General features: G+C 52.6%; 1 protein-coding gene across 2 annotated transcripts; it reads left to right on the top strand.

Annotated features, from left to right (window-relative positions):
• The first annotated feature begins 9,462 nt into the window (after positions 1-9,462).
• LOC147646731 (maestro heat-like repeat-containing protein family member 7) lies at positions 9,463-15,470 on the top strand. 2 transcript variants are annotated; one of them, XM_086873064.1, is made up of 16 exons: positions 9,463-10,118; positions 10,218-10,379; positions 10,649-10,713; positions 10,823-10,972; positions 11,162-11,310; positions 11,615-11,762; positions 12,012-12,199; positions 12,289-12,426; positions 12,704-12,818; positions 12,990-13,127; positions 13,341-13,517; positions 13,654-13,809; positions 13,968-14,069; positions 14,293-14,395; positions 14,685-14,741; positions 15,031-15,470. In XM_086873064.1, the coding sequence occupies exons 1-16, from the start codon at positions 9,995-9,997 to the stop codon at positions 15,228-15,230; spliced, it is 2,172 nt and encodes a 723-aa protein (XP_086729190.1). In that variant the 5' UTR covers positions 9,463-9,994; the 3' UTR covers positions 15,231-15,470. The 2 variants fall into 2 exon arrangements, with proteins under 2 accessions (XP_086729190.1, XP_086729191.1); XM_086873065.1 differs by having other exon boundaries at positions 9,490-10,118; positions 10,621-10,713.
• The last annotated feature ends 1,159 nt before the right edge of the window (positions 15,471-16,629 follow it).

Raw genomic sequence — 16,629 nt, 5'->3', positions numbered from 1 at the left:
CACTCCCACTTAAATGGATAATTCAAGAACCAGTATGGGTTGAACAGTGGCCTTTAAAAAGGGAAAGTCTGCAGCAAGCTCATCAATTAGTGCTGGAACAATATCAACAAGGACATTTAAAGTTGTCAACAAGTCCTTGGAATGCCCCTATTTTTGTTATTAAAAAGAAATCTGGAAAATATCGATTGCTGCACGACTTACGTGCAGTAAATGAACAAATGGAGCCAATGGGGGCACTGCAATCTGCTTTGCCCAATCCTGCAATGTTGCCAAGAGATTGGCCCTTGTTAATAATTGATTTAAAGGACTGTTTTTTCACCATCTCACTGCATGAACAGGATACTTGCAGATTTGCTTTTACCTTGCCCTCATTAAATCGAGCAGAACCGGACAAGAGATTTGAATGGACAGTTTTACCACAGGGTATGCGTAATTCTCCTACCTTGTGCCAGCTTTATGTTGATAATGCTTTGCAGCCACTACGTGTTCGATGGCCTACAACCATTATTTATCACTATATGGATGATATTCTTTTTGCTCAGTCACAACCTTTTGCAGATTAACAAGTTAAAGACATTCAAACACAACTACTTCAGAATGGACTGGTTGTTGCACCTGAGAAAATACAGCAGTCATCCCCATGGAAATATCTCGGGGGGACTTTAACTGAGCAGTATGTTGCCCCTCAGAAACTGTCATTGAACATGTCACTTCATACTGTTCATGATGCTCAGCGATTGCTGGGGGATTTGCAATGCCTTAAACCTGTTGTGGGTATTCCTAATGAACTTTTACAACCCTTATGACCTTTGTTAAAAGGTACTGATCCTACAGCACCTATACAGGTCACCAGTGAACAACAAGAAGCTCTCAATAAAATAATGGACGGTATCCAGACAGGTGTTGTTCGTAGGCGAGATCCAGACTTGGACATCAACCTTACTGTATGGTTTGGACCTCAACATCTCATCGGTGCTTTAACACAGCAACAAAAGAAAACAGGGGAGATATGGGTATTAGAGTGGTTGTTAGCACCACTACAACAGAGACATACCTTAATTCAAAAAATTGAAATTTTAGCAGATTTAATAAAACAAAGGTAGAAGCGATTGTGACAAATTATGGGTGCAGATCCAGCTGTCATTCAGATACCAATAAAAAAGGACACTTTAGACTGGTATTTAATTCACAGCTCCACACTGCAAGAAGCATTGCTTGACAACAGCAGTGTGGTCAGTACTGAGGAGGTGCCTCGAATACCACTATGATGGATAGGCCAGCAGAATTGGATTGAAAAGCCCAAACGATCATTTGTGCCGTTACCAGGGGCATCAACGGTGTTCACTGATGCTGGAAAGAAATCTCGCACAGCTGCTGCTACGTGGCAAGATTCACAAGGACAATGGAATCATCCCATTATTCCAGCTCAAAAGGAGGACACATTACAAACTCTGGAATTAGTCGCTGTTGTTTGGGTTTTGGTGCAGTTTAAGGGTCCTGTTAATGTGGTAACTGATTCTTTATATGTTGCAGGAGTGAGTGAACGTATTGAAAAAGCAGACATAAAAGAAGTAAAAAATCCTCATTTTTATGAAGTGTTTTTGCAGCTTCAAAGAGCAGTAAAGTTGAGGACTGCTGCCTTTGCTATTATCCATATTCGTAGTCACAAATGGGATGTGGGTTTAGGAGAAAGAAATGCTAGGGCAGACCGATTGGTTTATAAAGATCCAAAAACAGGACTGTGGGGAGGTCCCAGCAAGGTACTGTATTGGGGACGTGGTTATCTTTGTGTGTCTACCCCCACAGGGCCTGTCTGGGTGCCGAGCCGATGGACTAAACCTGCTGATCCCAGGGATTTACCTTCAGCTGATCCAGAAAATTCTGCAGATACTTCTCGCTCTCTGCCAGCAACATAGAGACGGGATCTGATGAACTCTCACATGCAAATCTTGTGTGCAGTACCAGAGTGTGAATGTTATCCTTTTGTATGTTACATTTGTAAAGTGTGTAAAGAAAAGTGGTGTACACATTCTAAGTGGGGTCGATCCCCAAGAGGGATTTGTACAGAGTGTTACAACTTTGAAAGAAATTTCACTGAGGTTGCATTACAGGAAGGTGTGCAAACAGGACAATTTGAAAAAGGATCTGATAGATGGTGGGAGATTTATGCTTTTGGGATAAACCCAGAAAATTATTGTTATCATCCTAATACCCCTTTGCCATATATTATTGAAATAACCACAATACGCTCTCATAAAACACTTACACAGGTCAGGTGTGATATTCCAGGGGTAAAAAATAAAAATTGGGAGCAATTCTTAAAACGGCAGTCTCGAGAGAAAGGGTCTTTCCCTAAAAGTTATCCCTGCTGCTGAGAAGATGGAACAGCCCGTGGTTCGAAGCAACCGAATCGACGGGCGAGGCAGAGGGGTAAAAGAAAAGGGAAGCAAGATCTCCCATGGGATCCAGCCAAGATGCTGGCTGAACTGCCACAATCTTTTTAAAGTCCTTAAGAGACTATCTCTGATCAGGTTGTTGTAGTGGTTTACCATGATAAAAAGAAATGAGGGGCTCTTGATTGACATTGATGAAAGACAAAATATGTGGATAATGTGGGCCAATCAAACTGGACAAGATAATTTTTGCCTTTCAATGGCTACCCCTTCAGATCCTTTTCGAACTTGTTTAGTGGGTGCACCTTTAGAGGATTCACTCAATGCCACAATGTTTAAAAAATGGACAAAGAATTGGAAAATGCCCGAAGAAGCAAACAAAACATTATGTGAAATTCCATCAGGTAAATTCACGATCAATATTTGTGACACAGGTTTAATCCCAGCAAATCCCATTGATGCTCAAAATTGGTACATTGCTACAGGTTTAAATGTCACCGGGTCAGAGCCACGAGAGTTAAGACTGTTAGGCTCAGCCCCTAGCAATTATTGTTTCACTTTTGTCAATTGGGCTAGGAACAATCATGCAAAAAGGTCTCATGGGCCAAATGGTACAAATGTTTCTCCACAAAATTTGCCATATTTGCAAAATAATGATGCATACTGTGGCAATTGGTCTCACAAGGTAAATTCTAGCAGTTCACCTCTACAATTACCACCTGGTATTTTTTTAATCTGTGGAGATCGTGCATGGCAAGGACTGCCAGCAAACATTTATGGAGGGCCTTGTTATTTTGGGAAATTGACATTGTTTGCACCCACTATACAGCAACTATGAGGAGCCAATAGAACCAGGTTACGAACAAAGAGAAGTGTGTTCCAATTGGGGCCAGAATGCAAGGATCAGGTTGAACTTTGGGAACGTCCTACAGTGATTGTGTCATCTGTTTTTACACCTGGAGTATCTAGTGCTCAAGCCTTAACACAGTTACGACGACTGGCATGTTGGACAGGAAAACAGTTTAATATTACATCAAAGGTTTTGTCTGATTTGCTTTTGGATATGAAGAGTGTTAGGCATGCTGTATTGCAGAATAGAGCTGCTCTTGATTTTTTACTATTAGCACAGGGCCATGGCTGTGAAGACTTTGATGGAATGTGTTGCATGAATATTTCTGACCATTCAGTGTCTATTCATGCTCATCTCCGACAACTACAGAAGAATATGAAAATATTAACCATGGAAACAAATCCATTAGAGGAATGGTTTCAATCCCTAGGTCTCACAGGATGGTTAAAATATTTGGCACAAATGGCAATTGTTGTTATATTGATCATTGTGATTGTGTAACTGTTTATTCCTTGCATACTGCAATGCTTGCAAAACATGATGAAAAGGGCTACTTCTACAGTTTTGTTAGTACAAAAAGAAAACAGGGGAATTGTAGAGGAATGGCTAGAGAGCAAAGGTCATGTTCCCATGCAGCAGTTAGCTGGGAAAGAATTAGATAATAGAGTACAGTTGGTGTGAGATGTTGCAAGGTCAGGAAGGTCTTAGTGATAACTGTTAACAGAGAACAGGACGCTGTGATCAGAAGAATGTGAATTCAGCATAGAAGAACAATCACAGGAATGTGGAATTAGGTGGAGTTGACCTTAAATAAAAATATCCAATAATGAGCTTGTTTTTACACTTTGTATGAGCCTAATTATTGATGCTATATAAGTGGTTTAAGAGTTACCAATAAATGAGACTTGCTGATCATTCATATTGAGTGCTGCATTTCTCCCACCGAACTCATCATTTAGGTCCAAGTTCCAAACTGCAAATTTTTACACTCAAGACACAGTCATGAAGAACATGTATTTCAATTTTCTATTCCTTTAACTGCAGTGTAAAATATCTTAATATTGGAAAACATCCATAAAATCTCTCAAGGAAGGCAGCTAATGGATCCTTTTCACTAGCACGTGAACAAACTAAGGAACTAAAATCAAAGCTGAGTTCTCTTTTTCAAAAGATCAGTTACCTCTTTCTTACTCCAGTGTTATAGAAGATTTTTCACTACACACTTGGGGGTAATTTTTATCTTTCATATTTTGGGGGGGGTTTTTTTGTTTGCTTTTGTTGTTTTTGTTGGTTTTTTTTACAGAAAACATGTCCTAGAAAAGGCATGTCCTTTGCTCCTGGTTCCCGTGTGGAGCAGCTCCCTTCCCGCTGGCTGAGCTGCTCAGGCAGAGCCCGGCAGCTCCTGGCCCTGCAGGGCTGAGGCTTTTCCCCGTTGCTGGGCACAGACTGATGGAGCAGCAGTGCTGAACACGGGCACACGCAGAGGGAGCAGAGCAGCTGCCTTTCCCCACCTGAAGCTCCAAGGCCAAACTCTGAGCAGGCACGGCTGCAAGAGACTCGCAGGCTCCCTGTTGGCTCTGCTGCCCCACTTGTGCCCGGCCCAGCTCTGCGGGAGGCAGAGGGAGAACAAGGGGCAGCTCCCTCCCAGCCCCAGCCCAGGGACCCCTCCAGCCCCGGGCCTTGGGGCACTGTCAGCACCCGCTGCTCCAGCCACGGCTTCTGCTGCCACTGACAGCAACAACCAAACTGGGGCTGGTCCCGAGGGAGCAGCAGCAGTGCCTGCATCTGATCCCTCAGTCTGGGGCAGCCCCCTGGGGGAACAGAGGGCACAGCAAGAGGGACAAAACCAGTCAAGGTCAGAGACTGGGAAGAGCCAGAGCTGGGAGCAGGAACAGCTGCTTCATTGAATCCTGGAGAAAGCTCTTGGCTGGGTCAAAGCACTGAAAGGTGTGAAGAGCAGAGAGAAGGCCACACCAAACAATGCTCCTGTTTTCACATTTCCCCTCTCCGTGTCCCAGAAGGAATTGAATGAACTTATTCTTCTCTCCCAGTTGTCTCCTTCAGCTTGAGCAGCTCAGCACCGGGAGCTGAAGGAGCTGAAGCCTCAGGCCACAAGAGCTGAGCAGGAGGGGCCTTTTGGACTAAAGTAATGCTGCTAAGTAATGGACCTAGCTGAATGCAGCAGATAGAATCCTGGTATTATAGAATCCATTCTGCTGGAAAAGACCTCTGAGTTCATCCAGTCCAGCCAGTCACCCAGCAGTGTCAAGCCCCCCACTAAACCTCGTTTCTGAAGTGCCAAGGTCTGCACAACAGGCCTGAGTGAGGCCTGAACAACAGGCCCTGAGCCAAAGGTGATCTCTGAATGAACCTTCCAGCCAAAGGTTATCTGTCCATCTGCTCATTACTGAAATATTCATGGTCATGAACGCTGTGATAGATGTATCCACTCATCAATGAAACATGGATTGACCTTTCTGTGTTTAGAAGCCAGACAAGGCCATGAAATCCCACATCTGGCCTTGTTTGGGGTGTATGGTCAGGGTCGACTCCCTTGGTTCCTCCTTGAGGCCTGGCCAGGCTTTGGCAGGGACGCAAGAGGAGGATGAAACCAGATGTTCCCACACCAGAAGTGCTGTCAGTTTGTTTATTCAGCACTATCAAAGCTGGGCCCTCTCTCACAGCGGGGTTGGAGCCTCACCTGTGGCTGGAGGCACCTGCAGCAATTCCCAGTGTCTGGAGTGGCTCTCCAGCCCTTGGCTGTGACAGCTTCCCCAGCTGATGGGTGGATCTGGGGATGGCAAAGTCTGAGGGGAACTGGTGCTGGATCTTTGTTAATCCCTGCAGGCAATCTTTGGCACTGATGATTGGATTCATTGCTGAGCTGCTCCTTTTGTCATCCTTTGCTGCTTGGAGCTGCAGTTAGTGACACTGATTCCTTCAGGTGGAGTTTGTGCCTTTGGTGCTGACTCTGCCTGCTGCTGAAACAAAACTGGCAAAGTCTAGCCAGATCACAACAAAATGTCACTTTTAAAATATAAATGTAAGGAATCAGTCCCATCTGTAATTCCCAGAAGGGAAGCTCTCCCCAGAGTTCGCTGGCTCTGGAGTGGGGCTGAGGTCGGAGCACCGTGCGAGCAGTGGGGCAGTCGGTTAAAAGAGGCTGAACCGCTGGATGTCTTAAAATGCATCCAAACACTGCATATGGAAAAAGGAAAAGAACTCATGGGTTTGGGAAGACAAGGAGGGATTCTGTTAACAGCACCAACAGAAGGAACAATTGTTTTCGGAATGCTCCCACGTGGAGTGACAGAAGAGGGTTTTAGTGTTTAGCTCAGGTTTGTTTGTCCAAGTAAAATAATAATAACAATAGCAATAACAACAATAATTATAACAACACAATAATATATATTTATATATATAACTAAAAATCGATAATGTGAAATAATGCTGACAATTCCAATTTGTTACCTTTGGCTGCTCACTGTAACACTAAAATACCCTACAAAAAAGGACTAGCAAAGACCCAAATGTCAACGGTAAACTTTGTGAATTGTATACAAGGAATAACGGAGGAAGGGATAAAACTGGCAATTTTTATAGGGTTTGGCAATGCTGTGATGTGGAATGCTTTGTCTGTTCCTGTGAAAAACACAGTGATTAAGACTGCTGGGTTTTTCATGTATCACACTATCTACAAGCTACAGGATTGGTTGAACAATTGTTAAAAGAGCAGTTGATAAAATGAGGAGATGGGAACCTGTCCCGGTGGAGAACCCATCTCCCAGATGGGCTCCATGCCCTTAACAATGGGCCCACTGGGAAATGGAAACCCCTGGGTGTGCACGGCTGCACCCAATTTGCAAACACAGCCATGGACAGTGAGACTTGGACTGCCTGGGAAATTGTTCTGGCTGTGATGGCCCCTGCCAGGGCCAGCCCACAGGCTGCAGGGCTGGACCTTCATGCACTGGAATTCATTAGGAGAAATCAGAAGCAAATGAGAGTTTACAATACAGGAATAAGAATTCAGATTCCTCCAGGACACTTTGGTTTGATAACTGCTCACTGGAGCTTGGCATTGCAAAGGGTTCATGTCACGGGAGGAGGAATTGATGCAGATTATCAAGGAGAAATTGAAGTAAGTCTGTTAAACAATAGCGAACAAGATTTGATTGTTCAACCCCATGACAAGGTAGAAGAAATATTGATATCGCAATTGAAAAAATAATTGTGAAGAAAGAATATCCACTTCAAATTGCCTCCATTTGTGGATAAAAAGAGTTTGGACCCAGCAGTCCTAATAAAGGAGCCAGAGTGTGGGTCCAGAGGCCAAATGGCCCTCCCAAGCCAGCTGAAGGAACAGCTCTGGGCAAAGACTACACTGTTTGAATCCTGAGACCTGGGCAGGAACAATGGGAATATGTCCCTGCAGCCAAGTGTTCTCTGCCAGAACAAGTCGATGGGATGGGATATTGTTTTACAGACCCTGCCAGACCAAATCTCCCTGTTTGCCCCAACGGCCCCTTTGGAGAATGCTCAGATCCACAGGGCTCCATGTGAAGGCTGATGTGACCCTGAGGGACTTCCACACCAGTTCCAACCAGGAGCCTGGCTGTCCCTCAGGGACTGGGACCCGGCACCTCTCCAGCCAAAGGGGAAAGGACCCCAGCAAGCCTTGTTAGCCACAGACAGCGCGGTAAAGCTGAACAGCAAAGGACCTTGGGGACATTATTCTGGAATTCAAAAGGTGCCAGCTCCATGGACAACAGAATTATTGTTCCTAACGTGAATGAGGGTGAGGAAAAAGGATGAGTAAGCTTGTGATGGTAAAGCACAGAAATCCTTTCACATTGTGGCCTCCAACTAGAACACTGAAGGTTTCTCCTGAAGGGAAATCTCAGTCAATCCTGTAAAACTGACAATTGCATTCCTGTGTTCCACAGCACAGTTTTCTGTCAGTGTCCCTGCACTGGATCCGTTACAAGTCAGAGCCCATTGACAGAGTTTTGGCCACCCCACAGGGTGAGCCCTCCGAGGGAACCCCATTCCTCCCAACCTGAGCTGAGAACATACCCAGCAATTAGTTACATTGAGTATTTTGGCTACTTTGATCTTTAAATTTTCAAAATAATTTTGATTACTAATGCCTTGATTAAATTAAGAGGTGTTTCTGGCAAACAAAGATCCTGTCTGACTCTCAAGCTACAACTTACAGGTGTTGGGGGTTACGTGTCCTTTATTTTCTATTTAGTTCTGGCTTGCCTGTGGAATTTTTACTCATGACTTGCAGGGAAAACTTAACTGCGGGTACCTGGTGGGTGCTTGAGGAAAAACAAAGAGTTTGGCTGGGCCCAGGGGGGGAAGGGGGCAGGAAAAGGGGAGGGTGGGGACAGTTTGGTGGCTTCTTCAGCTTCGGAGAAGAACACTTTGGGTGCAGAGCTGTTGTGGTGGGGAGAAGGGAATTTCGCCATCACCCAGATGGAGCTGCTGCTTCTTCTCCTTCTTCCCTCTTCATTGGTGGCCTCACACCCCCTGTCCTGCCGGGACGTGTGGCAGTGCCAGCCACCGCCACGGAGCTGCTGATCCACCTCAGCCACTAGCCCGGGATCTCAGCTCATCCCTGCTGTTCCAGCTGAGTGTTCCTCAGAGCCCTGCAGGAGCACCAGCACTGACTGCCAACCCAAGGGGGTTTGTGAAACAAAGCCTCTCCTCCATCCTTTCCCGTCTCAGCCCAGAAAGCTGTCACGGGGTCCCTGGCTCTGTTTTCTTGCTAACGCTGTAGTTATTGTTGTTTGTTTGCCTGGTTATAAATATTAGTAAAAAACTGTCATTCCTATCCCCAGATCTCTGCCTGAGAGCCCCTTGGTTTCAGGATTATCATAATTCGGAGGGAGGGGGTCTACATTTTTCATTCCAAGGGAGGCTCCTGCCCTCCCTAGCAGACACCTGTCTCTCAACACTGAGACATTTCCATGAGGAAATTTTGCAAAGTTTTCAATAAAATTCTTATTGATAAATTTGCCTCCATTTCATTTCTAACAAGCTGTTCCTAAAGATCCCATCAGGCTGTCTTAGACACTTTGGGCAAGGGATTCCTTCCAAGCTGGGCCACTTGGGGGTGGGGGAGGGGATGGGGGCGGCCCCAGGGCGGAGGGCAGGGTGTGCAAGGGCCCTTTGTGACACGCTGCAGCACGGTCACCGTGGGATGGTGGCAACGGGAGCAGATGTCAAAGGGCCCTTTGTGACACGTGCTGACATAGGAGCTGGCGGTGACAGGGCCACGCCACAGTGCTCGGTGCACGCGACAGGTCAGGACGCGCCAGAGCAGTGCTGTGAGGAGCCCCCGCACAGCGCACTCCTTTGTGTCGGACCTGGAGCTTTTCTGAAGCACTATTTCTACAGGTGACCTCGAGGCCAGACCACAGGTCTTGCTGACCTGTGGCCTTGCTGAGCCTTCCTTCTTAAGGTTCTCTTGAGGGCAGACCGTGGGACTTGGTGACCCGGAGCTTTTCCGACGTGTCGCCCATCCCTGCAGTCTCTGCCCTTGAGACCAGACCACAATCCCTGTCGAGGAGCCTCCTGTCCTTCTGGCAGGAGCCCTCAAGACCCAAGTGCAGGACTTGCTGTCTTGCAATCTTGCCAGGACTTGAGTCTTGCAGGTGCCTTCCAGGCACGACTGCAGGACTTGCTGACTCTGAGCTTTTCCGAGCCATCTCTCCTGCAAGCAACCAGAAATCCAGTCACTGCCATGGAGCTGCGACCCCCAAGAGTGCCCAAGTTGGCCTGGCTTGAGGAGCAGGAAGAAGAAGGCTCTGGAGCTGTCCTGGCACAGGAGTCTGAAGAGGTGCAGGAGTTCCAGGCACCACAGGAGGGTGAGTTGCAGAGCTCGGCATTAGGGCTAGTGCCTGTTGCCAGCTTGGCCCCATCCCATTCCATGCCATGCCATCCCCTGGTGCTGTTCCTATGGAAAGGATTGGAGAGTCTGGAAGAAGATTTGGAGCAGCGACCCCCAAGAGTGCCCAAGCTGGCCTGGGTGGAGGAGGAGGAGGAGGAGGAGGTCGAGGAAGAAGGCCCTGGAGCTGCCCCAGCACCAGAGACCGAAGAGGTGCAGCAGTTGCAGCCGCTGGAGGAGGGTGAGTGGCAGAGCTGGGCCACAGGGCTGGTGCCTGCGGCCATCTTGGCCCCATCCCATCCCATTGCATCCCATCTCATCCCATCCCACACTGTCCTGTGGACACACACCCATGGACAGCACAAAAAAGGGGCTGGGGCTGTCCCCGCAGCAGTGACCGTGCTGCATCCCCTGGGGCATCCCGGGACTGTCCCTGCCTGGGGAACGTAGGGCTGGGCTGTACTCTCCGGCCTCTCCCGCAGCCCCTCAGCTCTGGCTGCTCTTTGCCAGATGCAGCCATGGACGGCACACAAGAGCAGGACACCGCCCGTGGCCGCTTCCGCAGAGCAGCGCAGGTACCTGCAGCCATCCCCACCTGCGCTGGGCCTGCTGGCACTGCTCAGCCCAGCACCGCACTTGGAGCACTCCATGCAACTTCCCTGCCTTCCTGCCCTTCTCCTACAGTTTCTTTACCAATTCATCACCAGAATTGGCAAGGAAGAGACCAGACCTATGGACACTGAGGTCAAAGCATCCTCAGAGGTCTTGGCAGAACAGAGCAGCGCTGCCCAGCTGGATCTGCTTGTAGAGACGGCTCTTTTCAATCCAGAGCAAGTAAGCAGCCTGTGGCCAGCCTTTGATCCTCCAGCAATTGCTTGGCTTTCCCAAGCCACGCCTGCTGCTCACTTGAAGCTTTTGAGGCCATGGCAGTGGGCAGGAAGAGAAGCACTTGTCTGGGGAAGAAGCTGGGCACATTGCTGACTCCCTCTGCTGGCATTCCAAGTCTCCCTGTGCCTTCTCCAGGTGCCCGGCGTGGTGAGGTACATCCACCAGTGGCTCATGGCCAATGAGGCTGCTGAGCACAGGATGGACTGGGCCCTGATGCAAGTGGCCGAGGCAGAGCCCGATGATGTGGCCATCACTCTCCTGCGGGTGGCCCCAACGTGTGACAGGTATGGGGCCCAGCTGCCCCGAGGCCTCAGGGCTCCCCAGCCCATCACCCTGTACAGCCCGGCCCAGGGCTGTGAGCAACACAGACTTGCAGGGCCCTCTGGCTGCTCCCTTTGCCAGCCCTGCTACAAAGTCAGCTCCTGAGCCTCCTGCCGTGCTGCCAGCCTGCCCCTCAGGGGCCTGTCCCCACAGGGCTGGGCTGCCTGGCTGCTGCTGCCGCTCAGGGCCAGTGGGCACAGGCAGAGCTGGCAGCCAGCTCAGCTCCCCGCTGCTGCCCAGCCCACGGTGCTGTGTCTGACCCCGCAGAGCTGCTATGGCCATGTGGACAACCATCTTGCTCTCGCCCTGGATTTCAGAGGAAGTGACACCGCTCCTCATCAGTGTGGTGGGGAGCTGGCCGCAGAAAAACCTGGGCACCTCTGATGGGGACAAGACGGCTGTCTTTTCCCTGACTGTGAGTTTCTGGAGCTGGCCTTTACTCACCGCAAGGCCGGCCGCCTCTCCAGCAGCTCTGTTGCCTCCTTCCCCCACTGCATCTCCCTGCTTCAGGCACTGGCCACAAACCTGGCCTAGGGGCAGCTTCAGGGCCACCAGGCCCGCTGCTCCCCCTGCATCTGCCCCGGCCTCTCCCTGCCAGGCTCAGGCCCTGCCACACGGACGCCCCGGCACTGAGCGCTGTCTCAGGCTGCTTTGTCCTCTGCAGGCAACTCTGGTGATGTGGAAGATCCTCCAGGAGCCCTGTTGCCCACAGATCCTCACAGTCTATTTCCCCCGCCTCTTTGTGCATCTCCTCTTCCAAACGTACTTCAGTACTTTGTATATGACAGAGGACATCCATACCTTCTGGAAGGAATGCCAGGAGCAACACGGCCTCTCCACCAGCCCCAACAGGTGCTCCATGCCACTCCTCCTGTCCCTGCCACTTCCCCAGCCTCACAGCCAGCGCTCCCAGCGTCACCTGGGCTTTGCTGTGCACACAGGTTTGCAGTGCAGACCCTGAAGGCCCTGCTCTGCAGTCTCCACTTGGAGCATGTGGTGGTGGCAATGGAACGCAAGCGTGGCTGGGACACGCTGCTCTGTGCTGACACCCACCACTATGCCGTGGGTCTGCTGGCCAGGTGAGCCCCCCTTCTCCCCACTGCCTCTGACATTTGTGCCCCCGTCCCGGGATGCCCCCCACAGTCCCCATGGCCATGGGCCTGAGGGCCTTGTCACCGAGGGATGGCCAAGGAGACTGCAAAAGGCTGCGAGAGGAGGGTGCCCAGGAGCAGCCACATCTCACGGGCCCCCATCCCCTCACAGAGTGCTGGGGCAATAGGACAACTGTGTCAGTCAGTCCTGGGAGAGGTTTTCGCACCCTTGCTGAGACTCTTTCTGCCGTTTTCTGCCTTACAGGGTAATGCGCCGTGCATCTGGCCACTTGTGTAAAGGCATCTTAAGCTACCTGCTTGAGGTGCTCAGCAAACCGTTGCCACACTGGGATGTCTCTGCCATGGCATTCCTTGTGGAGGTGAGCCTGATGGCCAGCACTACCTCGCTCAGCTCCCTGCCAGCCCTGTCCCCTGCCATAGCCACAGCTGCCTGGGACGGCACCTGCGCCCTGTGCTGCTGCCTGGGCCCAGCCCTGCGCACTTCCAGGCTCCTGCGGCCAGCTCCCCTCTCACTGCCCTGTGCCTTTCAGCTCCTAGATTGCCTGGACTTGAGTGACTGTGGTGACAGCCTAATGGAGATCTTGTATAAGTACCTGTGGTACAACTCCAGAGAGATGCATCACCAGGTTCTCAGGGCTCTCCTCCTGCTAAGGGACCGTCCCTCCATGGTGAGAAGGGGGCAGCAGCTGAAGCCGTGTGGGCAGCATGAGGCTGGGCAATGCTGTCACTTGGCCTTGGCTGGCCTTTGCCTTGGGCACTGAGGCAGCTCCTCGCAGCTCTCCTGCCTCCTGCTTCAGCTGCCCGAGTGCTTTGGGACAGCCCTTTGGCCTCTGGGCCCTGCGGCAGCTGCCCGGGCTTTCACACCCTTGTGTTCTGCACAGGCCGAAAGAATTCAGAGCCTGACAGGAAGACTAGTGCACCTCCTGTGGGACTTGGACAGTGACGTGGCCAGGATGAGCATTGCTCTCCTGAGCCATATTTTCACAGATGAAGACACCCCAATATCCTGGCGCAGGGCCCTGCAGCTGGCTGAGCCGCTCCTGAAACTCCTGGACAATGTAAGGCTCTGTGCCCCAGCCACGGCCACTGCCTGCTGCCCGGACACTTTGTGCCCTGTGCATTTGCAGGCCTGTGCCAATGTGGGCCACAAGAAGCCAATGATGAGGTTATTTCTCCTTCCTTCCTTTCATACAGCCCGATAGCCAGGTGCAGCTGCTCTCCATGTCTCTCCTTCGAAGAGTGATGTCTTCAGCAGAAGAAGAAGGAAGAAAGCCCCTGAAGGAACGAGTGTACCAGAGCCTGCTCCCACTCTTTTTCCACTGCCAAGATGAGAATCGGCATGTGGCAGAGGTGAGGACTCCTGGGCTGCTGCTGCGCCTTGGCAGGGGGCTCAGCTGCCTCCTGCCCTGACGCAGGCTTGCAGGCTGCAGCCTCCTCCAGCCCTTGGCACTGGGACACTCCTGTGCCCTGGCTTGTGGGGCCATTTGCGGCTCTCTGCTGCTCCCCAGGCCTCTCGGACAACGCTCCTTCGCGCGGCTGGCTTTCTGAAGAGGCCAGACCTGGAAAAAGCTGTGAGGAAGGAGAAGCTGTGGAAGTTTGCCAAGCTCGTGGTAAGGGCAGCCTGCAAGTGCCAGCCTCAGACTAGAGAAGCCCCCTGGCCCCGGTGCTTAGTGTGTGGGGCTGGCAGCTGTGCCCCTGCTCACTGCTGCACCCGGGTGCCGCACGGCTTCTCAGGGCTGGCCGGGCACGGGAGGCCGGGGCGGGCCGCAGGCAGCAGCGCCCGGCCGCGGGACAGAGCCCGCGCCAACCCTTCCCTCCTGCCGCTCTCTCCAGCTGGCCGACCCCAGGATCCCCTTGGCCGAGCACCTGCGCCGGGCCCTGCAGTACCTGCAGGACCCACAGGAGACCCTGCGAGCGGCGGCCATCAGGGTCATCGGTGAGTCCCGAGCCCGGGCTCCCTCCCCGCCCCGCCGCAGCTCGGCCCCAGCCCCGGCTGCTGCCCCGGCAGCGGCACCCGGGCCCGGCGCCCTGGATCCCCGGCTGTCCTCACCCCAGCCCCGGCTGCTGCTGCCGGCCTCTGGCAGCCGTGCCCTTGGACTGAGTCAGGGTGCGGCAAGGGCCCGGGCTGAGCCCTGTCGGGGCAGGAGGCCGTGTGGCCACAGGGCTGGCAGCGCCGCTGGCAGGGAGCTGTGCTGCTGGGACCCTGACAGGCTCTGTGTTCTCAGGGATGGCCGGGGAGCAGCTGAGGGGGCAGCAGGCAGAGCTCCAGGTGTTGTGCAGAGGTGAGCCACGGCAGCAGGCTGACAGTGTTGGCTGTCGGGGGCAGCTGCAGCCCTGGCCAGGCTGTGGAGGGCTCTGCTCCCTGTCCCGATGAGGGGCGGCGTGGGCAGAGCACAGTGAGATTTCAGGGCCACGTGGGGCATTTGTGGCCAGCAGCTTCGGGCTGACCCCCTTGGTCCCTGCTCCCTCCTGGCCAAGGCAAGAGCCGGCTGGCATGGCCCTGGCAGGGGGCTCTCGCTGGGCCCCCACAGCTCTGGGGTCTGACCGTAGCTCTGTTCGTCTCTCTTGCAGCCCTCGAACGCCTGACGGAGGACAGAAGCTGTGCCGTGTCAGACCTGGCACTTGAAACACTGTATGTCCTCCGGGCCATCCAGAGTGCCCGATATTCCATCCTGCAGAGGATGCAAGACCAAATCCTCAGGGCATGGAGGACACGGCCTCGTCTGTCGGGCTTGGGCTGGCTGCGCTGTTGGAGGTGTGCTCAGCGCTGATTTGGGACGTTCTGTTTGCTGGGGCCACCTGGGCAAGCCAGGATTTTTAATTTCATAAGAATTGTTTTCTTCTGTTTTTTTCTTTCTAGTATGTAAATAATATAGGATATGTTAGGGCTGAGAGGCTCTATCTTCTGGGGCCACATGGGCCATCTGTTATTTTTTGTTTCATAGAGATTGTTCTTTTCTTCGTTTCGTTTCCATCTAGTATGTAAATAATATAGGATATGTTATAAACCACAAGAGTCCCAAGACCTTTCTTTTGCTGCCCAGGGTGTGTGGGGCATAGGGGAAGAGAGGGAAAAGGGTTCTTGTGTTCAGCAACCTGCCGGGGCGTGCAGTGGCGCAGGGGAAATGGCCAGAAGCCCCTTGGCCTTTGGTGGTTGTGCTGAAGCCACAAGCCCTGTGGCAGGCAGGAAGCGCCATCTGTATCCTGCTGCCCGTGTGTTGGTGCCGTGATGGCTGAGGAGCTGCTGGAGCTCCTGTGGGGCTGCGGCGCTGCTGCTGGGCCAGGCTGGGGGAGCCCCTGAGGGCACGGGGTGCTGGGAGGCCGTGAAGGGATGAGGGGCTGCGGAGGCCCAGACAGGACAAGGCAGTGGGAAGGCACGAGGGGGATGTGTGAGGGAGTGGGTGGCAGGAGGTTCCAAGGGGACAGAAGGCCCTGGAGGAGCCGGGGTATGGGAAGCCCTGAGGAATTGGGTGTCAGAGGGCCATAAGCAACCCCGGACAGCCGCCTGGTCCCTGACACCCGGCTGCTCCGGTGCTTCCCCAAAATGTCCCCCAGGCCTGCAGCAGAAGGCCTGGAGGCTGGGACACCACCCCAGCGGGAGGGTGGGGACAGCCCGAGGTGCCCAGGCTGGGCTGGCTGGGGACATGGAGGGCAGGGGGCTGCTGCCAGGCCACGGCCACTGGGTGCCTCCAGGAAGGGGCAGTGGGCAGAGGCAGGGCTGGCGGCCAGCCCGGGCCCTCGCGGCTGCCCAGGCCACGCTGCTGTGACCGAGGCCTCCCTGACACAGAGCTCGGGGCCCACAGAGCTGCTGCCACCATGGGGAGGGTGGCGATGTCTCCTCCAGCAGGGCTGCCCAGTGGCTGCTGCCCAAGCGGCTCTGGAGCCCACAGAAACAGCAGCAGAGTGTGCCCAGGAACAGCAGCAGCCCCAATGTCGGCACCTGCGCACTGAGGCGTCCGCAGCAGCCGGGTGCCAAACGGGGAGGCTGTGGGCACAATTGCCTTTGCTTTGGCAAAAGGCTTCAGCAGAGTTGGCCACAATGGCTTTCTCTTCACTTGCAGCCTCACAGCAACGCTTGCGAGCTTCAGCTGCAGCCTGTGCCTGTGACTGACTTGGATGGCCGTGCTTGAGGGCGAGCTTGCTTTCCACACTCAGGTGTCCCAAGGCAGA

Source organism: Cyanistes caeruleus, unplaced genomic scaffold, assembly GCF_971803275.1.
Source record: "Cyanistes caeruleus unplaced genomic scaffold, bCyaCae1.hap1.1 HAP1_SCAFFOLD_81, whole genome shotgun sequence".
Classification (NCBI taxonomy): Eukaryota; Metazoa; Chordata; class Aves; order Passeriformes; family Paridae; genus Cyanistes; species Cyanistes caeruleus.
Note: the sequence above shows the minus strand (reverse complement) of the source record. Positions and strands in the feature narration are given on the sequence as shown.

Coding starts and splice junctions, on each gene's coding strand:
- LOC147646731 (XM_086873064.1), top strand. CDS start 9,995: ATGGAGCTGCGACCCCCAAGAGTGCCCAAGTTGGCCTGGCTTGAGGAG. Junction 12,427..12,703: donor GCCGTGGGTCTGCTGGCCAG/GTGAGCCCCCCT, acceptor TCTGCCTTACAG/GGTAATGCGCCGTGCATCTG. Junction 13,518..13,653: donor TCCTGAAACTCCTGGACAAT/GTAAGGCTCTGT, acceptor CCTTTCATACAG/CCCGATAGCCAGGTGCAGCT.